Source organism: Natrix helvetica (genome assembly GCF_964273705.1).
Source record: "Natrix helvetica genome assembly, chromosome: 1".
NCBI lineage: Eukaryota > Metazoa > Chordata > Lepidosauria > Squamata > Natricidae > Natrix > Natrix helvetica.
The window spans coordinates 80,290,620-80,318,571 of NC_138548.1; the positions used below are offsets into that span (position 1 = coordinate 80,290,620).

The following is a 27,952-nucleotide window of genomic DNA, read 5'->3' on the forward strand; positions in this document are numbered from 1 at the left end:
AAGGTCCTATTTTTCTGAAACACAAAAAGTATTCTTATCCATCTTAATTTTAATCCATCTAAATCCATCTAAATGGATCCCGATATTTATATTGTAAAAGAACACTGTTGTATAATGACTGCTGTCAGCTTTTTTCCTCTTTTTATTTTTATTCAAATAAACTTAAAATACAAAACTCCATTTTTAAAAAATAAAAAATAAAAAACACAAAAACAAGACATTAAAAAAGTGCATGGTGATGTTTCTGTAAAAAAACAACCAAGGCAGTTTTAGTCTGATCAAACAGAAATTAATTCCCAAGTCATGTGATATAATTATTCTGTTTTGGTTTTACTTCATTTCAAGTACTGAGTTTAGTTCATTAAGAACATTTCAGAGAAACTGGATCAGATCAGATTCAGAGAGGATAATAAAGATGATCAATGATCAGAAGGCAAGAAACAGATTGAAAATGTGGTTAGATTTAACCTTAAGACCAGACAATGGAGGGATATATGATAAGACATCACATGGAAGTCAAAACCAGCTTTCTCTCATTCCAGAGTTTAGGACATGGAATGAGGAATTTAAGTTACAGAAAGAAAGATTGAGTTATCAGGTTAAAAAAAAATCAGAAAGGCTTCCCTTTAAAAATTCAGTTCCAGCTGTTTGCCTCGGATGATTTATTTTTGATTCTTGCAGGAGTATTGCATTTAATACTCCTGCAATAATCAAAAATTAAATCATCCCAGGCAGTATTGCACTCAATAGCTAACATGGCCCCATCCAACTCAAATGTTTCAGTGATTCCTGCATTAAATTCTAAGGAGGTCCTTCTATCTACTGTGTGTTCAAGAATAGCCAAAAAAAAAAAAAAAAATGGACAGGGAAGGCAATGAAGAACAAAAGAAATTTCCAAAGGTGCTATTAATTTCCATGTGAAAGAAATCCTATTATAGAAACATTTTCTACCACAGCGCCAGTGTTAGTAGCAAGACTTTCCCAAGATGGTAACATGGAAAATCTTTGATGCAACAGTTCCCACATATTGATTCGAAAGTTTACGGACACTGAAATAACCACAGTCATATGTACTCACAGTCTAGGAAGCACCATTTGGGGGAGAGCTTCTGGCATGACAATGTCTTTGGTTTGGCTCCATCTCCTTCCTGGATCAAAATAAAGGAACAATAAAAAACCCAATTGCCCTGTGTCCCTATTTCATCTAGGCTTACTGTCTCTTCTGTTTTCTTTGTCCTATCTATATAACCCAGGTAGACTCAGTGCACGTATGTTAAGAAATAGTACTAGCATACATACTAGAGCATAAAGTTTTACAGCTCAACAAACATGCCCCAAATGTCACTGAACAGATACTGATGCAAGCTAATCACACCACATGGAAGCAACAGAAGGAAAAAAAGGTAAGAGAGAAAAAGATACAAACCTGAGGAAATAGATTCTGAATAGTGGAAGTGCAAGAAGGGAAGTCCTGTGGAAAGGGAAGGAGCTGAGTTACCATGACAGTAATGAAGAGCTTCATTAGAGATCCAGTTTTGTGTAGTGGTTAAGCTGCCAAATTAGAAACTGGGAGACTTTTGAGTTCTAGTCCCACCTTAAGCATAAAACCAGCTGGGTGACTTTGAACCAGTCACACCAGTGGTGGCGGTTGCAACGGGGCCTGGCGTCCTCCACATGAATGTGCATGTTGCGCGCACGCATCTTACCTGCCAGCGACACCTCCGCAATCCTCCGCAACGCTCCAGTTGCTCGGCGGAGCATCGCGCAGGCGCTGTATGTGCCATGCGCATGTGCGGAGCCAGCAAAGGCTTTAAATGACAGGTAAGGAGCGAAGGCGGGTGGGTGGGCCCTCCAGAGCACCGTACCGGAACGGTACTCGGTGCTTTGGGCAGGCTCCGGTACGCTCGTACTGGGGCGTACCGCCTGCAACCCATCACTGAGTCACATCCTCTCAGCCCAAAGGAGGCAATGCAAAACACTTCTGAAATGTTGACGGCACCCTCCCCCCCCCCGCCTCCATAAGCTCTCACTGACATCTGCAGGTGTAGGTCATACCTATGATGAGTCTCTGTGGATCAACTGCCTCAAATCATAAGGAGACTTTGAAGACAGGAACTGACAGTAGAACTCAAAGTTCTCAAAAATACCACCCCAGTAATTCAAGGACCACACTATCACAGCTTCTATCATACTGTATGTTGCCACTAAATGAACCAATTTCGTAACTCTTCCTTTCTACAATAGTCCCAACTATCTGAAGAAACTGAGAGATGTAAAGTTTCAGGTCCCTTTTAAGCCTAAACATTTGCATTCTTCATTACCTAGTTCAGTGATGGCGAACCCTTTTGGCACTGAGTGCCCAAACCGGAACACGCGGGCATGTGCACATGTGAGTGCCGGAAGCTCGAAGACCAGCTGTTTTTTGGCTGTTTTCAGGCCATTTTGGGCTATTTTTCACGCCATTTTCAGGGCTGTTTTTGGCACGAAAAAACGGCCTGAAAACGGCCTGTTTTGGGGGGCATTTTCCAGTGCTCCGGTGCCTGGGAAGACCAGCTGGCGATGGCACGCGTGCCCACAGAGAATGCTCTATGTGCCATAGGTTCACCATCATTGACCTATTTGATACTCAATTACTAGACAAAGAATGAATCCAGAATGTAAGAAAGAGAGAGAGCAGAAAGGAGAGGGGTTAGAAGTAAACAAATACCCATTTTATTATATATTTTTCTATAAATCTAGTTTCAAGAGGAACCTTCCCAAACTTAATGTCCCAGATGAATGGCAATTAGTCTAGGTGGATAGGAAAATTACTTGAAGCCACCAAGTAAGAGGAAGCTGCTCTTTCTAGAAAGGGAGGCTCTATCACACATTCAAACTGTAAGCTGAAGGAGGAAAACAGCAGGACGATTCTGGTGAAAGAGGAATATTGCTTGTAAATATTTTCTGATTTTAAATTCAGGCTTCTCTTAGATATAAAGGCAGGTCTATGATGGGTTTTTAAGATTAAGGCAGAATAAAGAAGAAATTAACATTTAGAAATCTCTGCTAACTGAAGTTCTCTCTAGATTTGAGAATGAAATCATTGTGGAAAGCATTTGTCTCTATCTTGCAAATCAAATAGGATTACAACTTCATTTGGAATGTTTCTTTGAGGATATTAAATGAGTAGTTAGTTCTCTAGATTATAACAGGATTATAATCTAGATTATCTCTAGATTCTCTTTATTAATTATGGATATTTACATATCTCCTATCAATTAAACTCTTTGGGTAGTTCAGATGGATTAAATTATTATGCTGCATACCCTAACTGGATTTCTCTCTTTACATATAATTCTTATTAAGGATTTTGATCACAATAGTTAGTTATCTATTGTAAAACTAATACAAACTAAACTTAAAGGAAGAAAATAATAACAAAGAATGAAAAGTACAAGGATAAAATAAGGAAAAGAAAAATACAAAGAAGTGACTTCCAACTTTTACTACAATATAGACAACTTCACCGCCCTATAAGGTTACAGGTACTTATCTCTTCATCCCATATTTCATCCCATATTTATAAGCAAATGCATATAAACATCAACTTTTCAATGTTGGTGACAGCAAAAGGTCTGTAAAGGGTTGCCAAAACTTTGCAAATAAATATCTTATTTTAACTTTGAACAAATAAACCAACTTTAAATTCCCCCCGTTAATTCTAACAGTTTTATTCTTGAATTCATTCAAAGGATTCTATTTCTATTCAATTCTTCATTCCATTGCACACACTTCTTCAAAGATTTAACAAGCTTCTTAAGATCCAGTAAGAGAACATTTTCCAGGCCTTTCTCTTAGTTGTCATTTGTATTTTCCTTTTAATTTTTTAAAAAATCACTGTTCTGTGGTCTCCTTATAAGGAGCTGCCACCTGGAACACATGTGAGTGATCTCTTGTCCTTTCCTTGTCTGGGGAGGTTTTGAGAAACTGGTCTACTCCCCTCTTGAAGCCTTTCAATGGTTCTTTGATTTCTCTTGTGGTATTCAGCTCTGTTATTCCAAAGGTATTTTCAGTTTGCCATGCCTCCCCTAGAAATCAGTGACCCCATCTGGATTCATTACTCCCTTGTTTTGTCCACATATTTCCTTTATACAAATGGTATTTTTACAGCTCAGCCTGAATTCTTTGCCAGAGGAAGAATTCTGAATTTAAACAAAAATAAGCCTCTTCCTTTTTCCTCTATGTGCAGTGAACTGGCAACAAGAATATCTCCTTATGTATTATCTGCTTTTAACTTCAAAACAAGAAAATCATTATCATTATAGAAGTACAGATAACTACTGAAGTAAGGGTATGGCTGAGGTATGCTATCTGACAAGTCATAAGTGCAGCAAGACTGCACTTTTCCTTTACAATAGATTTTCTGGCAACTTACCTCTTGAAGCCTTTCAATGTGGGTCCGGCATAATTCCAAATCACCGTCTCCTGGAACCACGATAATTCCTAAAGGCACGGCTGTTAAAAAAGGTTAAAAATGCAATTACTTATGTTTGCTAACCACATTGCTCAGTACGCCAAGTATTTCACTTTGGTTTACAAACCCCTGAGAAATTGCTAACTCATCAGCACTTTTGAGGGGAAAAAGTTCTCTATGTGGGAAATTTTTTAGAGATTTACATTGTGGACTAAACACTTTTTCTAAAAGTGTGCCATTCCTCACATTCTGATGCAAGGCCCTTTTAATATTTATCTTTATTACAATGCATCACAATGGCCAAAAGAGGTCTTATTTTAACATTAGTCACTTGCCAGACATTAAGAGAAAGTGGGTACAATAATAAATAAACAGCTGCAAATTCCAGATGTTCCTGTAGGGTGCTTGGCCTTTTTATTAAAACAAATCCCCCAATTACTTACAAGCTTCTTTGAGTTTCTCCTTGTCATAATGAAGTGCCTCATAGTCATGCATGCCAATTCGGCTTACACGGATTCTTAACCGTTCTGGAACTGGTTGTTGACTGAAAAAAGGGAAGCATATATGTTTGAAAAATTAGGGAGGATAACATTATTGTGTGCAAAAAAAGGAGGAGATGCTACTGATTGAGAAGATGGCAGGTAATATTTTCTAACAATAGCAATAATTTCAATGTGTCACATTTCTAACAAACTTCTCTTAGTTGTGAACAAGCATGCTCAACAGCTGCATGTTGCACATGTAGTTCCACCCTGGGAGAAATGTTTGATAGCTACTGAAGAAAAACTCTCCTGGACAAGGTAAGTTCTACTGCCTATCTATTGCAGATAGGCAATAGAGCTGTGTACATTTGTATCTACTGGGATAAGGCTAAATAGGAAGAGTAATATTGACAATCTATTACTGTCATTTCAAATGGGGAGCAGGAGAATGCAAGCTACAGTATATTTGACCTCCAGATAATAGGAAGCATTGCTTAAAGAGATATAAATGTTTATTTTTCCCAGACCTACACTTTTGAAGGTATCATATGGCATAGCTCATCCAGCCCAAGAAAGCTGCTGCTAACATAATGGCCCTCAACCTTTTGGGCACCAGGGACTGGTTCTGTGGAGAGAGGTTTTTCTGCAGACCGGAGGGGCTGTGATTTTATGTGCTGCCTGAATCCGGCGGATGGGGCTTTGCTTGTTTGTGCGGCCCAGTTTCTGGCATGCCACAGCCTGGTGCTGGTCCATGGATTGGACGTTTGGGACCCCTGTGCTAACATTTCCCAAAATATGTAATAATCAATGTCAGTGAATTAGTAAAATTACTGACCATTCCCCAAATTATTCTGATAGTAGGGCGATCATCAGAAACCTATTTGTAACATATAACATCCCTTCCTCAATGTTTCTTTGATTTGATTACTAGGAATCTGGAATAACTTTGAATCTTCCAAATAAAGGCGTCTGAGGAGAACACTGTGTTTGCCTACAATTTTTTAGGGGATTTAATGGGTTAAGTAGAGAATAGTTACTGAACCTTTTATACTACTGGCAGAGAACGTAATTGTCTTTGATTTCATAATGCCTTATACAGCCTTCACCTAATAATGTGTTCCAACTTGCCATAAGAACCTATTTAAAAAAAGTAATGAATACTCAAATTGAATTTAAAATAATTGCCTAAAATTTCAGAGAGCTCTAAAACTGTCTTATAGCCTTAGAACCTTCCCTGACATAGAGCCTTAGAGTTTGGGATGTGATCGAAATCCAACAGAAATTGTAGCAAAGCTGAATACTGTGAACTGGTGAGACCTCCTTTCTCGCTTGTACCAAAGCTTGGGAGATCCTCCCTACGGTACATACTCATTCAATAGAGGCATGGAGTTTCTCCTCTTGGTCTTCTGCACCATGTTTGCTTGGTTGCGCAGTGAAATGCGTATGCAGGAAGCTCCCAGCTTACAAGGTTCCCCGTCCACCTGCATGGGGATGGCTTTGGATGTGGTAAGTACCACCTCCCGGCACTGGTGCAGCCGCTCTCCATGGCCGCCCACTTGCAGTGCTGCCTAGAGAACAAAGAAGAAGGTGAAGTAAATGGATTATATATGCTTCATTCTAATAATTAACATATAAACTACAGCTGGGTCTCAAAATGGGTTTCAGTTCAATCTATTCTGAAGAACCCTTGTATATGCAGGGTCCAACCTGTGACCTGAGATACTCAGGAGACATGAAATTTGTCATAGAATTATACAATTGGCAAGGAATGTAAAATGACATGTAGCCTGAAAAGAGCCTTGCACCTTTGCACATAACAAATCACCTGCTTTGAGACAATAATTTTTGGGGGCTTAGCTCATTCCATCAGGAAGTTTCTCTGAATGTATCAGAAAGCTTGGCTTACCTGCAGTTTCCACCCTACTGACCCAAAGTGCTACAGTTGAGTCCCAATGGTATATGGAGTTGTATTATAACAGTGGTGCTCAAAAGCCTTAGGAGCATTTCTTAGCCTTATATCCCCAAACATACCATTTGCAAAGTCATACACTTAGGATCTATCAAGGTGTTCTGCATTCTTATCAGGACCTTAATTAGGCTTTAACCCTTTGATTTCTGCTGAGCTTTGATACAAATTCAGTCCTAATATTCATATTTTGCACTAATGCAATTGCACATCTTCACACAACATAAATTGCCAGCACATGTGGTTAATACTGATTGAGCTTTAATCTCCGTGGATTCCATATATGTGGATCTAATCTAGTCTGGACAGTCCTGTGAATTTCCATTGCAAAATGAAGTACAGTTGAAATGAATGGAACCTGTTTTAGCCACTCAAAATGAAAGTGGTGAAGGCCCAGTTCAGGTCTGGAATAGAGCAAGGGACAAAAAGTTACAACCTTTTATGCCCCAGAGAAATAGGTCTCAAATCAACAATTGCAGAAACAAAATGTTCCATTGTTTACTCCTAAACAGGATGTTTTCTGCTAAACAAATAAAGGATTGATACTGCTCTTAACTATTAATTATATTTTGGGATTACTTAATTCATCTCAGCTATTCCGGGTGTAATCTAAAATGTACACTACAAGAAATTTCTATTGTGCCTGTCGGTAATGCTTTGATGCTCCCAAAGAGTACAATGTATTAATGAGTGGACTTTCACGATATAGCTACTTAGGCAGACTGGAGTGAAAAGCCAGAATAGCTGGGCTTACTCACCAGCGAGGTCATGGTGAAGGCAATGACTTCAAGGCAGCCGTCATCATGGCGCTGGGGTTCAAAGTCATGATGCTCTCCAGGGTTGCCCCAAGGCATAGTGCCTGCACAGTACCTATGTATAGAAGGGAGGGAGAAGAATGAATTGCTACAACTGAAAACACAGGGAGGGGTTTGGAAAATTTGGAATTCAGCATAAAAGCAACAACTTATTTTTTGGGGGGAGTGAATGTAACAGCCCACCTTGGAATGTTTAGGAAGACGAGGCATTGAGGCTTAAGATCATGGATCTTGGGAGTCAGATCTGTTCCATCACACTGTTGTGTTGTTGTTGTTGTTTTTTAAAAGAGAGAATAAGCAGTTAGTATCAAGGACAAGAAGCAACAAACCAAATCCTATCCACGCTATGGGGAAGCCAATTTTTTCTTGCCTGAGACTTAGCCTGGGAATAATTTATTTTCCCAATATTTTCCATAATAACCAACTTCATCATCAGACCACACTTGTTATTCATCCTTGTTTCTCCAACAAACTGAAAGAACCCATCTGTATCGCAATATACTCACCACCAGTTTGATGTGTTTTGCTAAGTCTTTAGAGCTCCCCGTGAGAAAATCAGAGAAGGCTGTCTACAAATAGAAGAAAAATTGAAACAGTTCACAGAGTTGCCTGCCTGCACAGAAAGGGAAGTTTGAGAGGGCAAATTTCAGCAAATTCCCTCATTTTAAATCTCAGTGAAAATGGCAGGGTAGGATATCTGTTTAAGTAGGAATGTTGCACATTCAATTATCCAACATTGCGACCTTTCATTCTGTTCTCTTCTTCACAGACGGTACCTAGTCCCTATTACCCCGTTTCCCTGAAAATAAGACCTCCTGGGATAAAAAGCCCAATTGGGCTTTTGAGCGCATGTGCTAAAATAAGCCCTTCCCCCCAAAAAATAAGCCGTCCCTGAAAATGTTACAACACAGCAGCAGCCATGAGGTGACTATGCTCTCCGCCTCTTGTACCTCAAAAATAGTAAGACCTCCCGGAAAATAAGGCCAAGTGCTTATTTCAGGGGTCAAAGGAAAATAAGACCACGTCTTATTTTCGGAAAAACAAGGTATACATGATTTGGGTAAAATTTTAAGAGCATAATCAAGTCCCATCCCACTATCCTCACTCCCTTGCACAATGTTCAGTCCCTCTCAGGGTATAAAAAAAGTCTTGCCACTTTACTGGAGAGAGCAAAACTACATAAGCTGTAGTGTACACCACTTTCTCCTGTAAGTTGATTACACTTGGACATTTCTGAACATTCTTCTTTCATTATACTGACAATCTTCACCTCCTATTTTACATAAAAATACTTCATACAAAACCTTGACTCAATACTAATTGCAACAGTTATTCAAACTTCTTTTCCAGACAAAGCAGGAAAACTACTTTCTCATATACACAAGTAAAATTATATCTCTCTCTCTTATTCTCAAATTCTAGTAATGTCTATCAAGTTGTACCGATACAGATTTTTCAATACAGATAAAGTATTTTTCCCTACATACATTCCAAAGGCAACCAATAGTAGCTTTTCCCAACTCAGAATGCCTCCACATGTATGATGAGTGGGACTCCTGGCATTTCCAGGGAAATGAGATTTCAACACATCTGGAAGATGCCAATTGGGGAAAGGTTGCTATCAATAATAAGTATTTGCGGGGAGGGCATACATATCAAGAGAAAAGTAGAAAGTGCAGACTGGGGCATGCATCCTGATGAACTTACCCCAGCATAGAACATTTTATTCCGAAATCGACTGTTAAATTTCTCTGGCTTGGCCTCTGGAGAAAGAAGTTAGTTATCTGTTATTATGAGTCACTAGTTCTCAGGAAGCTGAGTCCCTGCCACTAGCATTACAAACAATATGTATCTTTACTGCTGGAAAGGCCTTAATTATTTTTCTGAGCCCATTGCTTCCAATTCTTAATCACTTTCTTTTCCCTCCTTCCCTGGTCTTATAAATTAAATTACAACCTTTCTGACTTTAGCTTCTCCATAGTCAAAGTTGTAAGCATTTCTCAAGCAATCAGCCCAGCCCTAACATAATCTGCAAAGCATAAGCTTTGACGGTATCAGACACATTGACATTTACCTCGAGATTCGTGGAATTCCAGTGTTACTCGAGCGTCAAAACCAAGGCTGAAGTAATTGTTGAAGACATCAAGAGGCAGCTGAAATAGACAAACAGAACACTTAACCCAGGACTGAAAGACAGAATGAGGTTTTTTTAGTTGGTATACAGATATATATATGGAATTAAAAAAGCAGTTTAGAACTGTGAATATAAACCCTCACCTCCTTCATCTATTAAAGTCCCTTCTGATATTTATTGCATGAAAATGAAATTCTGAATGCAGAAACTTCTCTATGAGAATACCATATACAGGTAGTCCTCAATACAATACAATACAATACAATACAATACAATACAATACAATACAATACAATAGTAGAGTTGGAAGGGACCTTGGAGGTCTTCTAGTCCAACCCCCTGCCTAGGCAGGAAACCCTATACCGTTTCAGGCAAATGGCTATCCAACATCTTCTTAAAGACTTCCAGTGTTGGGGCATTCACAACTTCTGGAGGCAAGCTGTTCCACTGATTAATTGTTCTAACTGTCAGGAAATTTCTCCTCAGTTCTAAGTTGCTTCTCTCCTTGATTAGTTTCCACCCATTGCTTCTTGTTCTACCCTCAGGTGCCTTGGAGAATAGTTTGATTCCCTCTTCTTTGTGGCAACCCCTGAGATATTGGAACACTGCTATCATGTCTCCCCTAGTCCTTCTTTCTCTTAAGCTAAACATACCCAGTTCCTGCAACCGTTCTTCATATGTTTTAGTCTCCAGTCCCCTAAAACAAATCCTCGACTTACAACAGTTCATTTAGTGGCCATTCGAAGTTACAATGGTACTGAAAAAAGTGACTTATGACCATAAGACAGACTTATGACCATTTTTCACACTTATGACTGGTGCAGCATCCCCATGGTCATGTGATTTACATTCAGATGCTTGACAACTGGTTCCTATTTATAACGGTCACAGTGTCCTGGGGTCATGAGATCATCTTTTGCGACCTTCTGACAAGCAAAGTCAATGGGGAAGCCAGATTCACTTAACAACGGGGTTACTAATTTAACAACTGTTGTGATTCACTTAACAAATGTGGCAAGAAAGGTCATAAAATGGGGCAAAACTCACTTAACAAATGTTTTAAATTCTGGGTTCAATTGTGGTTGTGAGTCAAGGACTACTTGTAATATCAAATCATGTGTTCCTGAGATTCTCACAAAAGCTGTTTTAGCTGAGACTCTGATATTCCTTAAATCACAGTGATTCTAAACAAGGAGAATAAATTCTTAGAACCAAACTAGGTATTCCCACATATTCACGTTTAAGTCATGCTTCAAAAGGAAAGCAGTTTTGTTTTTTTACTCCAACCTACCATAATTTCCAAATTCCAAGGATGTGTTTGAGATCTGAAACTCCAGAGAATGGGAAGTTCTTTGCAAGAGCAAATTGGAGCAAAGTAATGGCAAAATAATGAAGAATTGGCAATAGCTTAAAGCATTTCCTCCTCTCACAGATGTATTGTTTTTCTGTCCACAATAGCATTCAGAAGAATGGATGGAGATTTAAACTGGGGAGAGGGCAGGGCACAGTGACTCCAGCCCCTTCTCTCTCACATCAAACCTTCAGCCCAGGAACAGAAGGAAAGTTGTCCTTTTTGTATACCTGGATGCAAATACAGCTGCTGACTGTGAAATCTGGAAATCTACTTTATTAAGGCTCTATGTCACATGGAGAGCTTTATTTCAACAAAAGCATTCCTAGTAAGGTGCCTTTCTGACTTTTCAATTTAGTCAGGGAGAGTGAGGGACAATCTCATTCTCTTCTTGATAAAAAGGTGCTATGATCTGTTATCCCAACCTTGAAAACCAGAGACATTTGGTTCCAGAAGCATACCAGATTTCATCGTAATGAATTTCCATATTTTTTCTGATAAGAGTTTCAATTTATTATCCCTTATCTACTCTATTTGTGTTTATAGCAGCTATTCAGTAGATATATATTATTACCTGACACTGTTTCACAGAAAAAAGATTTGGGTATCAGTAACTCCCTGTAAGCCGCCTAGGGTGAAATGGGGGGCACACAAGTTTGATAAATAAATGAATAAATAAACAAACAGCTTCAAATAAAATTTATACATGGTAAATGTGTTATCATTTTGACTGCTTAGACCTGATCTAACTAGGAAATGACAAGATCGCCTTCCTACAGCTGAACAGAGAACTGAAAATTCTATTCTTCTGTTGCACTTATGATGAATTACGACAGTAAACTACTCTATGCTGAAGTGTAATCACTGCACATTAGAAGCACAAAGGCAGATTCTAGAGAATATTATCTATTTTAGTGGATTTAGATTATGCTTATTGATCCTTTTCCCACCCATTTTTTCCATCTTCATTTTTAGGATTTATTTCTTCCTGTTGCCTCACTTACACAATTTGTTAAAGTTAGCTAGGGAGTAAGATATATTTTCTGTGATGTCACATTATATTTAACTCTTATCTATTTTTTCTAATCTAATCTATTTTTTTCTAATCTAATTTTCCTTATCTAATTATATTTAACTCTTATTCTCATTATATTTAACTCTTATCTAATTATAATTGACCATTATTGAATAAATTGTAAAGTACAACATGTCGTGTGTGAGAGTGAGCGGCTGATCTATCTATTGGCTTCTTTAATTTTTTTTTATCGTTTTAATTAGACAAATAACACACACACAAAACACTCTTCAATACAACTGCCAGCTAGCATGTCAATTGGTTACATTTGAGTTCCGTGCATTACTACAATCATTCTTTATACTTCATTCACATTAAATTGTGCATTTTAAATCAAAAACGATACCCACATTCTCCATTAGCTACATTTGTTTTGAGAGTACTTTTATCAAGAGACATTCGTATTTATATTATTCAATGGATCTATCTGGATATGACATTACTATTAACTTAGTGATGATAGCTCTGGGGCTCACCTTATCTGTGGCTGTTTCATCCTTCTCTTCTGTATTACCATCAGGTTTGGGGTCTACCTGTAGATTCCAGCGATCAAGTTGCACAATTTCCCCCTCTTCTACATGAGACAGGATTTTTGACAACGGTTCATCGGTATATCCCTGTGGGTTGACATGTTCTCTGTGAGAACTGAGACAAGGTAATGGAAACAAATAACTTCCCTTCAATCAACTTAGCGTCCTTCACAGTGCTGACTTGGAACATAGCCAAATGTTAAACATGTAATGAATTGGCAAATTCTTACCCCGCCCCAGTTCAGAGTTCTTGCTAGGTCATTTCCTGTCCCCAAAGGAAGAATGGCCACAGGAGGTGGAGGGTTCAGGCGTAACTGGTCCAAAATTGACAGGATCCATCCCACCTACTCAGCCAGAAAGGACATAACAGATTCAGACAGAATTTTGGCTGCAATTTCCTATATCTGCTCAGTTGTTTCAGCTATTTATTGCATTTTTTTAAAATATACATCCCAGGAGCCCGCCCAATAAGTATTAAAAAAGAAGAGTTACAAAAGATGGCAGCCTTTCTCAGGGGCTGCTATGCTATTTATTCAATTAACCCAACAATAACCAAAATCAATTAAAAGCAATATTTGTTACAACTGTTGGTTTACAATTTAGATAGGATTACAATTTAGACAGGGCCACAGCATATCAAAATATCATATCCTCCAGAGGTTAAAAAAAAAGCAGTAGGCCAAGAACTAATATAAACCAACCAGTAATATAGACAGTGCTGATAGAAATTTCCATTTCTAATTATATTGCTGCATTAGTGCTTTAGGTACAATGTAAACAGCTCTGTATCCTTGAACAGGGAGCCCTGAATGCATATGGCTGTATTAAGTAATTTGGTGGACAATTCCTCACACATAACTCAATGCAACAGAACTATCTGGATACTGACCCAGGTTCTGCTACTGATGCAGATCTACCTTATCACAGCTTATCGCACAGGAAAGGGGACATAGCCACTTACTGTTCCATCTCCTCCACATGCCAGAATCCGTAAGTTGTGAACTTTACGATACAACTCCAACCTGCACAAAACCCAGAGTGAGCATCACTTATTTTTAATCTATGGAACCTCACTCCTCCTGCCCCTCTAAAAAAAATCAGGGGGAAGTACACATTTCCATAGGCTATTTTTAGAAATGATATTTAGTTCAAGTAAAAAATGATTTTCAAAAATGCATCTTTAGTGATAATACTTCAGCTTTGTCTCCATAGCTGAAAGAAACTGCATAGCCAAGTCATAAAAAGTGAATGACAGTAACTAAAGTTTTGTGGTTTGAACTGTGTATGTTTTCCCTCTAACTGTTAGCTTAATGGAAGAAGATTTTTCTTCTTCCAAGGAGCAGAAAGCAACATGGCTAGAAAAAGTATTGAAGTAGCTTATTTGAGTACCATGCTTAGTACCCCACCATCCAGAGCAGGCAAGGGGAAGCTCCAGTGCAAAAGCCTGGTGTAATTTATAGAATAGCTGCTTCTAGTCCTCAGGGACCCTGGTAAAAGTCTACCTTATTTTTTTTTTAACCAAACCTGTCCCTCTCTCCACAAGGGCCTGTGCATGCAAGATATAACAGGAAACAATAGTCCCTTGTCTCTTCCTGTACATAATAGATTTCTTGGCAGCAGCAATGGTAAGGAATGATTTATTCTTTATCTATTCCTTTGCAGACTGTCTTTCTTACTGGAGCAGAAAGCAGAGAGCAATAATTCTATGCTTTCTCCTTTATATAAAGAAGCAACTCTTCCTTTTTACCTAAAGGAAAAGAGAGCATTTATCTGATCCTGCTTTCCATGTAGCAGTAGCACTTATATACCGCTTCACAGTGCTTTTACAGCCCTCTCTAAGTGGTTTACAAAACCAGCATATTGTCCCCAACAATCTGGGTCCTCATGATAGCAGGGAATACAGGCTTAGTCCAAGAAGAAGGGCTTCAGGGTTCTGATTTTCCTCCTTACTCACTGGACTAAGCCTATACAACCCCAAACTCTCTTGAAGAGATCAAATTCATTCCTACAATATTGTAGAATGGAAAACCCGGGCAACTGAACATTCAGCCACAATGCTTGCTTATTTCCCTGGGAGAACTGAAACTCTTTTAGCTTGACTCACTCCACAGGATTGGTTATTTCTTCTTATCCTCCCCTTTATACCAGCATTTCCCCTTTTATTGGGCACTATTATTCAGTAGCTAAGAGATAGCATGAACGACAATGGTTGAAAATCTCAATTTAAACAGTTGAAAATAACTTGTATAGGGATCTCAGCTGCATGGCCTTGAGATCTACATTTAGAAGTTCAACAATGTTGCCTCATCAAGTACTCTTCAAGATCATTCACTCATCTAATTGTAAAGTGCCACTCTGCCTATTTTATAAGTAAATATAAAAAAAAAAAAATTTCCAACGATTTCAAGTCTGTCTGTGTTGGCTGGAAATGATAAATGTACTTGTGTGAGGTTCAGACTCTTAATTGTTACTCACGCTTCTTTGGGGCCTCCCTGGCTGAGGTCAAAGACTTGCCGTGGGTTGAGATACCACATAAAAGATTGGAATATCTTTGTTCCCTAAAAGAATGGAGGAAAATATGCTGAAGAAGGCGAACAGAGAGCCAATGGCGTTTGAGAAATAATATCGGATAAATAATTTTACCTGATTCCCACCACTCTTGGGGTTCACAAACACAAGCAGCGGCTTCATGAGAGGTGCTGGAATGGGCTTGATAACGAAGGGTTTCCATCTTCCTTCCTAAAAACGATGAATTACAGAATGGCAAATGAAGAGATCAGAGGCTTTTCCCATGGGATTTACACTGACGTTATGGTCGCTAAATTCCTTGTGCTTTTGACAACCAAAATATGGAACAAATGCAAGTGCTAGGTTTGACCGGGAATGTGAACAATAATTGGGTTTTATTTTTGTAGAAAAGAAGATCTTTCTTGCTTTTTATGTCAAGGTCTATAAGAACAAGAACAAAAATCATGGAAATGATGGTGATCTAACTACAGTAAAGCTAGCCAGGCATCTACATTTCATCAGAAAAATGGTCTTTAGCTTTTCTTCCCCCTGCCCTCTTTTGGGCTTCAATTCTCATTTTTTTTCTAAGCAATCTCCTTTTGGATTATCTGGTGTGAAAGAGCAAAACATCCATAGGTTTTTATATCTGAATGAAGCTAGAAATATTTAAAGAAATACAACAGCTGTACTGGATAAGATCAGTCCTACCTATGTCCAAATCAGTCAATTTGTCCAAATTAGTCAATTTTGCTTATAGGTATCCCTACAATGTCTAAATTAGTCAATTTAGACATTGTAGGGATACCTATAAGCAAAACATAAGTGCAATGATACCCCCCCCACCCACCCTGTTCTCCCAGTGTTCTGAAGCTCTGAATCTAGCCTTTGCAATCAATAACTATAAGTAAAATGTAAGTAAGTAACTATTAGTATTTTCTGGAATCAAGACACTAATAATCAGCTTCCTTTGTTGTTTTAATGTATATTTATAAGGAATGACTATTTTTTTATCACTATCTGTAAGCAGGATGGTGCAGTTTTACCGCAAATTTAGAGAAACATATTTCCTCTTTTAATATGTAGCATAATAACCAAGGGGTGATAACAGGACCCTGCTATGGCTCTCAGAAGTCTCATCCCAGCATGGCCACTGATAGAAGCTACTGGGATGGTAGTACAGCAACATCTGGAGAGCCGCATGTTATTCATTTCTGTGCTAAATGGCATTGTCCAATTTGCTTCAGTGCTGTCAGACTATTTCTCCTTAGTCTTTAGGAAACGTTGCTAGTCTGCAAAATTTTATTGGGGTCTGGCTGAGAGAAGACAGAAGGCAGTTCTTTGCGCTGAGCACAGAGGAGGCGGTATTCTTTTTTCAATCAGGCTACTCATTTGCCTGGAGAGCTTCCCGACAGTCTCCTACATGCAGGGGTGGGATCCTACCAGTTTAACAACCGGTTCACTGAGTGCACGCTTCACAATCCACTCTGCGATAAAAGTAGGTAAAGCACAGGGGCGGGCGGGCGGGCCCACTTGCTAGTGACCTTCGGAGCTATTGGTCCGAACTGATAGAATCCCACCCTTGCCTACATGGACTCATGGCCCAGGAATACCAAAGAGGCAATTTTGTAAATTAAAATGAATGTAACACTTCAGTATTTAAAAAGTACATTTTTCCCATTTGGTCTAGCTAATGCTTTTTGTACTTTTGAACATTAATTTATGCTCAAAAGTACAAAAAGCATTAACCAATTTCCTAGGATTTTTTTTTCTCCTATGGTTTCTTTAGGATTGCCTGCTCATAATTTGGATCTTTGTATTCTTTTTAAGTACTCAGTCTTAAACTCTGACCTCGGGTCCCTTCTTGCTGGATTTCCGTTTGAAGGAAGTCCTTTTTTTCTTCTTACTTGACTTCAGAGGGTTCTAGAGAGAGAAGAGGGAGAAAGAACAAGCTATGCAAATCAGGAGTTCATTTAAAGTATCTCCTCCACATTCCAGAAGTATTAGGACTGCAATTCCCTGAAAGTTATGTTGGGAACTTTTAGTGTTGCTCTTAACACATATGGAAGAGCTTGGGCCTAATTAAGGAGAAATGGATTTAGGGGAGAAATGTGCACAAGGATGAAGAAAACCTAAAACTGCAACATACTTGGGGATGACGGACACGTAAAATCCAGGTGGGAGGGATGACAACAGCAGCATGTGCCCCCAATGAACAGGGCTCTTCAATGTGCTGCAGCATGAAGCACGAAACTTTACTGTGATACTGAAAAGAAGCAAAAGAACAGAACTGATTAAGAACAATCGCTGCCTCTATGAGCCTGTTTCCGATATTGGACTAGTGTACTCCTGTAAGCAGAAAGGCTTGCGAATCAGATTTACCGTATTTTTCAGACTATAAGACGCATGGGAGTATAAGACGCACCATGATTTTGAAGAGGTAAATTTTTAAAAAAAGTTTTTGCACTCTGCAGGCCTCCCAAACCCTCTGCACGTCCATTTTTGCAAAGGGGGCGGGGTTTTGGGAGGCCAGAAATGTTGTATTCAGTGTGTAAGGCGCACCCAGATTTTCACCCTCTTTTTTGGGAGAAAAGGTGTGTCTTATACTCTGAAAAACACAGTAAGTGCTAGATTTTTATCATCCTAAACTTGGAATAAATTTCTGGGGACTTCATGACTTACCACAACTCCTGGGCCTGACTGAAAACACTCAGTTGTAGCTCAACTATTAGACTGGAATAATTAGAACAGACAGTAATAAAACTGTAACACAATAGTCTATTATCCACTGTTATGCAAATAAATAAAAAAAGACTTCAGGAATTTTAACTTGAAGTTTCTTCCTCCTGCCCTACTAAATAATCAGAAACTTGGCTCAGTGCTTAGTGGCCTTAAAGTTTTTGAAAGTCATTGTACATTTGGCCTGATCTGAGGGCTTATAGTTCTCATTTTGTCTGACTGAACCTTTACAGGAAGATTGCTGAGATAGTGGGAAAGATGGTACTATTTCAGGATGCTAGGAAGTTTCTTTTATATTTCCCTGTGCAGGAGTTACATTTCTAAATACACACCCATGTCAGATTATTAATATACAGTAAAAAGGTAAGGGTTCCCTTTGCACATGTGTGTTAGTCGTTCCTGACTCTAGTGGGGTGATGCTCATCTCCGTTTTAAAGCTGAAGAGCCAGCACTATCCGAAGATGTCTCCATGGTCATGTGGTCGGCATGACTAAACGCCAATAGTGCACGGAACGCTGTTACTTTCCCACCAAAGGTTCCTATTTTTCTACTTACATTTTTACATGCTTTTGAAATGCTAGGTTGGCAAAAGCTGGGTCAAGTAACAGGAGCTCACTCCATTGTGTGATGCTAGGGATTCGAACCGCCGAACTGCTGACCTTTCTGATTGACAAGCTCAGCGTCTTAGCCACTGAGCCACCATGTCCCTTTTGTTTTTATTATTTTATTAATATAGAAGGGAGCAATTAGCTTTGCATATCTCTCTCCCTCCCCTTCCCTCCATCGCTATCTCCACAAAAAAATCTTGCCTTTTTCAATTCTTGCAAATCTACATTCAGATATTTTTTACTAGCAGTCAAGCCAACAATAAATACTCTTGGGAAATATGTAAGCAAATAAAAAATGAGTGACTAGTTTCTGCACCTCAGATACTACAGGTAATCCTCGCTTGCTAACTATGGTGCCTCATTTAATAACTGTTCAAAGTTGCAATGATTGGGGGAAAAAAGCTTTGCAACCAATCTTCACATCTAGAACCATTACCACATCTTGTGGTCACGCAATCGCCATTTGTGTGCTTCACAACCGGCTTTCAAGAAGCAGAACATAAAAGTGAAACTGAAAATTGCCACCATACAATGTCCCAACTAATGACTGTAGTGATTTGCTTAACAGTGGAAGCAGAACTGAGTTTTTATGTCTTGTGCAGTCACACAATTTTTCACTTAGAAGCTGCGGTGCTTAGCGACCAGAGTAGCTGGTCCCAGGTGTCATTGGTAAGCAAGAATGATTTGTATTTTAATTCCTCATTTCCCCCATTCTGAACAGATCTCTTCTCAACATTATTCCCCCCCCCTTTTTTTTTTTCTCCTTGAAAGAGAAGTACTGCAGCCAAGGACTTACAATGATAAAGGCATATACATTTACATATACAAGTAAAATCATGATGACAAAACTAATTTAAAAAACTTCAATAAATAGCACATCATTTTCTGGGTCAAATGGAGGTAGAGAAAAGGAGAATAAAATCTTGGTAAACAAATGCATGCTGCACTCACTGCCTGCTTACACCAGGAACAGCTGATGGCTACAATTTCCTTGCTGTGGAAAGCAAATTTCTGCTGGAAACCCTGGACAGACAAAGGGAAAAAAAACAACATTATTCATGTTTCCTTTTTTCATTTTACATCACAGTGAAAAGTATAAAGTCTACTAAATAATCATATTTTGTGTGCTGCAATAGATATACTTTTATAAACTTATTACACAAAAGTCCTTCAATTACATGATTCTGGAACTTTCTGAAGGTTAACTTCTGGAAACCCAATTAATCACCAATGAATTAACAGTGCAATCCAGAGATGTAGTTAAACAGTATGTGGGGGGAAAAAACTTATCAAAGTCAGAAAGATAATAGTTCATAAAACTCAATCACACCGTATATAGTATCTTTTTATTTTTATTTGGCAGAATAAAGAATATTATGCAAAGAGACAGTTCTCACCAGTTCCATACTAAGCTCACCTCCTCTAACAAAAAAAAAACCCCTTTCTCTCTGTATAATTTGATAAGATCTTGATACATACACTATAGGCGCTGTTTTCCTCACCTTTCCGCATTGTCGACATTTCCCTTCCTGGCGTCTCCGGTGTACCCAATGATGCCGCACCACAGTAGGCTACAAAGAAAGAGGAGAGTGAGTTCAGGTAAAAGAAAGAAAGGAACAGGAAGGAATACAACAGCTTTCAGTGCTGCTAAATATTAAGCTGTTGGTGTTCCGGTAAGAGCTGGCAAATAAGACAGGCATTAGATACCATTCACAGTTTGTTCTTATTGGGAGGTAGGGGAAATGTTGCATAAGTGACCTTAGGAATTAGTTCAGGGAGATTGCTTTCGTTCTTCATCCAAGTTTAAAGGCAAGCACTGCCTTTCTTATCAAGAATAGATGCTGCCTTAGGTTTTTCTATCTTGTACTTCCAAGACTATTACTTAGACTACACAGGCTGCCCAAAATGCTGGTCACATTTCCCCAAATGGAATGCAGACCCGTTTCTCTTCAAGAAGGGAGGTACAATATGGTTTCTGTAGGCTTTAAACAGCATCCATCAAATACAGAACCATGCAAAGATTCTGTCAATATTGTTGATGAAACTCATATAGCTTGGGAATTAACACCCTGGAATAAGTTTAAAAAACAGAGTTAATGCAGATGAATAAAAGCTATCTAATGGAAAAAGTCAACTGTTTTTGTGGCAAAGTTGGACTTACTTTCAGAGTCACTATTCTTACAAAAATTCACAGGTTATACTAGTAAAATATTAAGTATAAGATTAATGAAATGTTATATGTATAAAGTAGTTCATTAATACAGATTCAGTGTATGAATACCATAAGTAATAGTTCTAAAAACGAACAATTGTAATGACTAACCAGATAGCATGCATTTATTCATTTATTCCTATAGCTCGTATCATTATTTTCTTTAAGAAAATCTATCCATGACCACTCCACATGCAATTTTTGAGCCAGAGAGACTGTTTAGCACAAAATTTATTACTGCTCACTATATATATAGGTCTCACTCGCCATCTTCAGGCTGGGTTTTGGGCTTAAAGCGTGGTCAGAGCTGCCGTCTTTCTATAAATCTTGGTGGGGATGTGTGGAGTGCTGGCTTTGTTTCAGTAAGTGGAATGATTGGTTGTGTGGTTGTATCATGATTGGTAGATTGGTGCTAATTGGTACTGGCTGTGTGTCCATTGTTGTATTGTGTTGTAATGGCCTGGGTGGTGGGTGGCGTTCGTTTGTTGACTAGGGCTGGTTTCCAGATGTTTGGTAGGCAGGAGGTATCATCACGTTTATTCATGTTGTGGGGGTGTTTCTCTATTTCGATAGCTTCCATAATTATTCTCTTGTTGAAGTGTTCACTTTTGGAGATTAATTTGGTTCCTTCAAAATTAATTTCATGTCCTGTAGCTTTAAGGTGCTGGAAAAGGGAGGAAGTTTTTTCTTTTTTTCTTACTGCGTTCTTGTGTTCTGCGATGTGTGCATTTATTCTCCTGTTCGTTTGTCCTATGTATGTTGCAGGGCAGATTTTGCATGGTATTTCATAGACTCCTTGGTTTTCTAGTTGGATTTTATCTTTGGGGTTTCTTAAGATGTTGGCTATTTTTTGGTCAGTGTTGAAGGCTGCCTTGATATTGTGTTTGTGGAGAATTTTGTTGATTTTATCTGTGGTGCCTTTGATGTAAGGGAGGAGGGCGATGCCATTGTCCTGTTCTATGTCTCAGTTTTTGGGGGGAGTCTCCCTTTGGATTAGGTTGGTAATTGTTTTTCTTTGGAATCCATTGGAGATTAATACGTTTGTGAGAGTGTGTAATTCAGTTTTCAGGTGGTCTTTGTCAGCTAGGCATTTGGTTCTGGAGATGAGGGTCTTGGCTACAGAGTTGATCTGTGCAGGGTGGCGATGGAATTGTGCGTTTAAGTAGCGGTTGGTGTGTGTTTTTACTGGTAGATGGTGTGTCCTAGGGAGCCATTGGATTTTTTGTAGATTAGGACGTCCAGAAAGGGAAGTTGGTTGTTTGCTTCTATTTCCATAATGACTTGTATTTTGGGGTGTAGGCTGTTGAGATGTGTGAGGAAGTTGTCCAGTTTTTCTTTCCCGTGTGGCCAAATCACGAAAGTGTCATCAACATATCTATATCTATATATATATTCTCGAAGATAAGAAGGCATGCATCATAGTAGCCTTTCTATTCCAAAAACATATCCATATTTTATGTTCATGGAAAAGTACAGCTTTAGACTTGGCTATAATTCTCTGCTTCAAATTTAGGCCAAATATTTTAAACACATTGGGATGAAGCTGCATATTTTTTTTTAAAAAAAAACCACTTTCAACAATGCTACAAAATCCTAACTAGTTCATGCGGTTCTTACCTCCCGGATATTCCTTGATCCAGATTCTCTAAAGGAAGGCTTGCATCGGAAATTAATCTGAGGATTTAACAGGAGGAGGATTTAATCCTATGAATAACAGTCTATTTTGATATTTTTTTCTGTCATTCCTCCCTCTAAACAGCTTCAATGAAAAAGTATAAGAATATATAAACTACAGGATATGCAATTTGAATTCGTCTAGCTCACGACACTCTTCTCTAAATAGCAGTAATGCAAGGTACCTCCCAGTTCTCCAATCAGGATTATTTAACTGGTAATGTCTAGATTGAAATAAATTTAGATTTAACTGAATCTAGGGCCTTCAGAATACTAAGCTAGGATCAAAGAATTAAAAACAAAAGAATTATGAATTTATCCCATTAGGTAAGTATTTTTCAGATTTTGGTTGTGGCAAGATGGAATAAAATACAGCAGAGCAGTTTTCATGATGGTCTACTCACTTTTTCTAACTGTTCTATGCAGGGTGTGTGGACTACAATTTTGCAGGCTGCACATTTGCGCTTGGACATAGGTTTTTGCTGCAAAAAAGGAAACATAATGTTTATACCATCAACCAGTGCCTGAGAAAATTGCAAATTACCAGAAAAATGATTCAATGGAATAAATTCCAACATATAAAAAACCTTGCAGATCAAAGCCATTTTTTTAGTCTGCAGATTTCCATCCCTATATAAATGTCAGGCAAGGAAGGCATCTCAAGGTGACTTGAGATATGGAGGGCAATGTCTTCCCCCATTTCTTGATCATAATGAATCAAGTAGAATTCAGAAGAGGCAAACAAATCTGAATTAGAATGTAATCTCCCAAACAGAGGTTTAATAAAGAGATGTCTTAAAATATATTTTTATACATCTCTGCTGTGAGTTGTCCAGAGATGTGTTTTAAGAGAGGTGGCCATAAAAGTATTTTTGATAAATAAATACATTCATAGTTCTGTTAATTTAGAAGTCACTTTTCAAGCATCACAGAATAAATGAATAAATTGCAAACTAATTAAAATTTTAAATGCATCAAATGAAGACGGTCAGTCGAACATCAGGCTTCTAACTACTTTTTCTCATGTTTTTCTTTGTTGGGAAATCTTTCTTTCATGAATGTTCATTTTTTTAAAAATTACAAATGCATGGTACATATTTATTTTGTTTTATATATGAACATGCATACAATATTTAGAATAAATCTTGATTGTGCAATTGTATAGAACTGTAAAAATTTGCTTCTGCTTTTAAAGAAAATTCTGGGAGAGAAAAAAGTCATCAAATATTCAGTAGAAAGCAGAGTGAGATTTTGGGAGAGAAATAAACACTCAGAATAATTAGCAACATCAACAATTATCAACAATACAGGATTAGCAACAATTTTACAGACTCATTCAACAAATGTTGGATGCCACAAACAAAATTTTAGTTTGGTCTCCATTTCTAATAATGGATAGACTGTTGTTTTGAAGCAGCTGGGACAACTGATGCAATTATGCTGATAATGCAAAGTAAAACAATTGTCTAAATTCATATTTAATGGACTTTTGTCTATAGCAGGCACTATTTCTTTCAAATGATTTGTAAAATTCAGGTTTTACTGGTACATACTTATATTGATTCAGACAGGTGGGCTGGTATATACCGTAGTAGCTCATCTAATCTCTAATGGACAGCAGTTCCACCTTTAATCTTATTTATTTATTCAAGCTTGTTATAGCTACTCAACTCTGAATAGTGTACAAAACAAAAACAAAAAAAATCTATAAAAACAAATAAAACATAACAAAACAGCCCAGACTAAAATCATCTCACAAGCAATACAAATAAAAAAAACGGGCTCCAGAAAATACAATAATACATTAACTCCAGGCCTGGGACTAAAGCCAGGTTTTAAGAGCTTTCTGTAACCCTAGGAGAGAGGGTGCTGCCTAGAGGAGTAATATATACTTCTCCCATATATAAGCAACTACTGTATACTGGAGTAGGCTTTTTTGTTGCTATCTGGAGCTACATATCATTATTACAATTACCATCATTTTTTAAAAAGGAATTTTTCAAAGGTTACAAGGATTTTGCGTGACACTAGACAGGCAGATCTGAAATTTCTGGTTTGCTGTGAAGGAGAGCTGAGGATAAATTTGAAATAAATTCAGATCAGATCAGATCAGATGCTATTCTGGATTCTGAGTTGTCTTTGGCATTGCCCAGACATAATTCACCATCCTCTTGGCTCCTAGCAAGCATACTCATGTTCCATCTCCCTGATGATATGCTGAAAAAGGTCATCGGAGCATCTGTGACTCTGTTGGTCTGGGATCTTAGCCTAGCCTGCATATGCTAGCTTTTACATCCCCCAAGCCTATAAGATATTCTTGTTTTGAGAGTTGTCTTGTTAAAATAAAAGGGAAAAAAAGATTTATAAAAATATAATTGGGCTGTCAATTTGGGGTGGGGGAGAGTGCTACTTTGGGGATAGGACAACATTCCCCATGAATCCATAATTAAACAATAGTTTAGCAGAGGTACTCCTAGGTTTTGGCAAAATTATTTCCATGCCCATTTCCCACTGAGGTAAAACTGCTCTTCCCTTGAGAGTTTTGCAGAAAAGGCTATAAAACTTCCCATGCAACTAAGACGTCTCAAAATACCATAAATTCACAACTCATATAGAAAAAGGAAATTAAGACTGAAGATTTTACCAAAACTGTTCTGCATGGGGCTTTTTATAAGCGTCACTGGAAGAATCCTTTCCAGTTTAGCGCAAGATGTCTGCAATATGCTGGCAATTCTCAGTTTTATGTCTCCTTTTTTACTTATTATAAAGACTGCAAAAATAGGCTGCAGCGAAGTTCAGAAAAGATAGCCCATTCCATGGATTTACTTCAAGATTCAGAAAGATGCACGCTTCCATTAAGAAGCAGGCTTGCCAAAATCGGTTCCAGCACCGATCCTGAATGGCTGCATATCAGCCGGATGCATCTTCCTTTACATGACTGAATTCCAAGCTTCCTACAGAAAGAAATATTTCTGTTTAGACCTCTGTGCATTTTGCCACCCATTTGGCAAGTCTTGCCACAAGAACATTTGAAACCAGTAAGGAATTTGGCTATTTTGGGGGGATGGGGCTCACATTATAGAACAAAGTACTACTAGGCTGAGGTGGTATTCAGCAGGTTCTGATCAGTTCTGGAGAACCGGTAGCGGAAATTTTGAGTAGTTCAGACAACCGGTAAATACCACATCTGACTGGGCCTGCCCCCATCTATTCTCTGCCTCCCGAATCCCAGCTGATCGGGAGGGAATGGAGATTTTGCAGTATCCTTCCTCTGCCACGCCCAACAAGCCACACCCACAGAACTGGTAGTAAAAAAAATTTTTGAATCCCACCACTGCTACTAGGGCTAAAGGAGGCTCCTCTTTGCTAGCACATAGGAAGCAGCTTAAAATTATTTATTCATCCAAAGTGTTTAATCTTATTGTTATAACTTTGGAATTTTTATTCGTATGATATTTTAGTAACTGTTAAAATAATGTTTTGTTGAATTGTTATAAATCTTTCTAAGTCATGAGAGGTGTGTACAGCCTATAAAGAATAAATAAATTCAGTAAAATGAGCATATTTCCTTTTTTTCATGCGTCAGTCTGAACACACCAAATAAAATTTAAATAATTTCAGGTGTCTAATTTCTCCACTAGCTGGTGCTATAGTCTCACATACTCTTGAAGTTTACCAGACAGTGGCAATTTCTTACAAAACTTACCAGCATTTTTGACACACAGTTTTGTTCCCCCACATAGCAGAAGTCCCCAGAGACATTGGTTTCAAACCAGATGTGCTCCCCATAAACTGCAGTTTCCTGAAAGACAGAGGCAATTTAGAACTCCAGGCAAAATTACCCTTAGTTTAGAACCTGCCCAGTTTTCCATCATAGTCTACTCCAGTTCAAGGAGTTACTTATTTCTTAAATTCAACCTCATAATGAACTGGAAAGAGGCATATTATCTTAGTCATACCGAGGATGCATTCTTCTGGTGATGCATTATTGCAACTGAGAAATGGGAATACTTATGAACCACATGATGGGACATCATCATGCTTCCACTTCTCTATGTTGCTTCCACTTTCATCAGGAGCCCTGGTGGCACAATGGTTAGAATGCAGTATTCTCTGTGGGATAACTCTGTCCACAGTCTGGAGTTCAATCCTGACAAGTTCAAGGTTGACTCAGCCTTCCATCCTTCCGAGGTCGGTAAAATGAGGACCCAGATTGTTGGGGGCTATATGCTGACTCTGTAAACCGCTTAGAGAGGGCTGTAAAGTACTATGAAGCAGTATATAAGTCTAAGTGCTATTGCTATCTCAAGCAATCTGATTGTGACGTACACTGTGGTCAAAGACACTCTCTGCTTCTACTCTTAAAGGCCAACAGTTTGGGGACTTCATAGTTACAACCAAGCTAATGATAGAGAAACAAGCTGTTCTTCTTTCTTTTACCCAAGACAGGAACTTACACTCCAATCAACAGAGTTACGAATCTCCCTCTCTGAGTCACTTCTTAAGGCGAATGTGGGGGTTGGCTGGGCTACCATGTGCTGGAGTCCCGACTTGGCAATGGCTTTTCTGAAAGACAAGAAGAAGAGTGGCTGTAAGGGCATTTTGTTCACACAGAATAGACCATATATATTACATTTAAAACCTTGATGCTAAATAAGGGCATTTTTTTTAAAAAAAGAAGAGTGCTCCACAGTCATATTTACCCAACCTGATCGTAGCCTCTGGCCAGCAGTCCTTCCCTCGGAGCTTCGAAAGGAGAGCCTGACACCCCCGCAGTTCCAAGCATCGGTCAGAGCTCCAGAAGACACAGGAAGAGAGCGGAGCCAATTTTGCTCTCCCCCGGCTTGCTGCGAGACAGAGGACCCTGTCCCTGCAAGTGGCAGCTCAGACAATTTGGAATTTAGAATAGCCAATATATATCTAATTAATATAATTTTTTACTCACTTTGGGAACTCATACAGTGCTTGAACCAAGGACTGAGAGGAACTGGGAACCACAGGGAAAGAAAGAGGTTAAAAGAGATTTCCCTCAGTCTTCTGGACTAATCAGGCTGTGAGAATATTCCGGGAGTTGCCTCGAGTCTACCGGAAAATAAGTGTGTTCTGTGAGCCCAACCCCAAGAAAAATTACTCCTGGGATAGAGAATCATTTTTCTCAAAAGGCTAGAGGGGAAAAAAGCCTAATATATGTAAGTACACAGGCTATAAGAGCCTTAAGAAGATGAACCAGAGTCCAATTTCCTATTGTTTCTCAAGCACAATTATTTGAAGTTGTTTGGGGGTGGGGGAGATGAACATAGTTTAAAAGCTAAAAGCAATAGTTAACATTGCATGTGACTTTTAATTTCTAGTTTGATTTCCCCCCTATCCATGTAGTTTCCAGATGTCTAGACTATAACACCCAGCTA

At 38.6% G+C, this 27,952-nt stretch overlaps 1 protein-coding gene across 9 annotated transcripts in view; it reads right to left on the bottom strand.

The window, feature by feature from the left end:
* The window catches only part of DGKZ (diacylglycerol kinase zeta), a 135,545-nt gene that overhangs the window by 23,862 nt on the left and 83,731 nt on the right, over positions 1 to 27,952 (bottom strand). For 7 of the 9 annotated variants that reach the window (XM_081939229.1, XM_081939226.1, XM_081939227.1 and 4 more), the window contains 23 exons: positions 27,002 to 27,110; positions 26,251 to 26,346; positions 22,949 to 23,026; positions 22,488 to 22,544; positions 20,161 to 20,229; positions 19,610 to 19,681; positions 17,461 to 17,577; positions 17,163 to 17,234; positions 15,450 to 15,545; positions 15,282 to 15,364; positions 13,768 to 13,828; positions 13,037 to 13,150; positions 12,753 to 12,893; positions 9,791 to 9,869; positions 9,424 to 9,479; positions 8,223 to 8,285; positions 7,900 to 7,973; positions 7,660 to 7,771; positions 6,304 to 6,503; positions 4,897 to 4,997; positions 4,415 to 4,494; positions 1,427 to 1,471; positions 1,079 to 1,148 (listed from right to left, as the gene is read on the bottom strand). In XM_081939229.1, the coding sequence (XP_081795355.1) occupies positions 1,079 to 1,148; positions 1,427 to 1,471; positions 4,415 to 4,494; positions 4,897 to 4,997; positions 6,304 to 6,503; positions 7,660 to 7,771; positions 7,900 to 7,973; positions 8,223 to 8,285; positions 9,424 to 9,479; positions 9,791 to 9,869; positions 12,753 to 12,893; positions 13,037 to 13,150; positions 13,768 to 13,828; positions 15,282 to 15,364; positions 15,450 to 15,545; positions 17,163 to 17,234; positions 17,461 to 17,577; positions 19,610 to 19,681; positions 20,161 to 20,229; positions 22,488 to 22,544; positions 22,949 to 23,026; positions 26,251 to 26,346; positions 27,002 to 27,110 (2,045 nt within the window). The remainder of the gene's footprint in view (positions 1 to 1,078; positions 1,149 to 1,426; positions 1,472 to 4,414; positions 4,495 to 4,896; positions 4,998 to 6,303; positions 6,504 to 7,659; positions 7,772 to 7,899; positions 7,974 to 8,222; positions 8,286 to 9,423; positions 9,480 to 9,790; positions 9,870 to 12,752; positions 12,894 to 13,036; positions 13,151 to 13,767; positions 13,829 to 15,281; positions 15,365 to 15,449; positions 15,546 to 17,162; positions 17,235 to 17,460; positions 17,578 to 19,609; positions 19,682 to 20,160; positions 20,230 to 22,487; positions 22,545 to 22,948; positions 23,027 to 26,250; positions 26,347 to 27,001; positions 27,111 to 27,952) is intronic. The other 2 variants (XM_081939228.1, XM_081939224.1) reach the window with 1 other exon arrangement.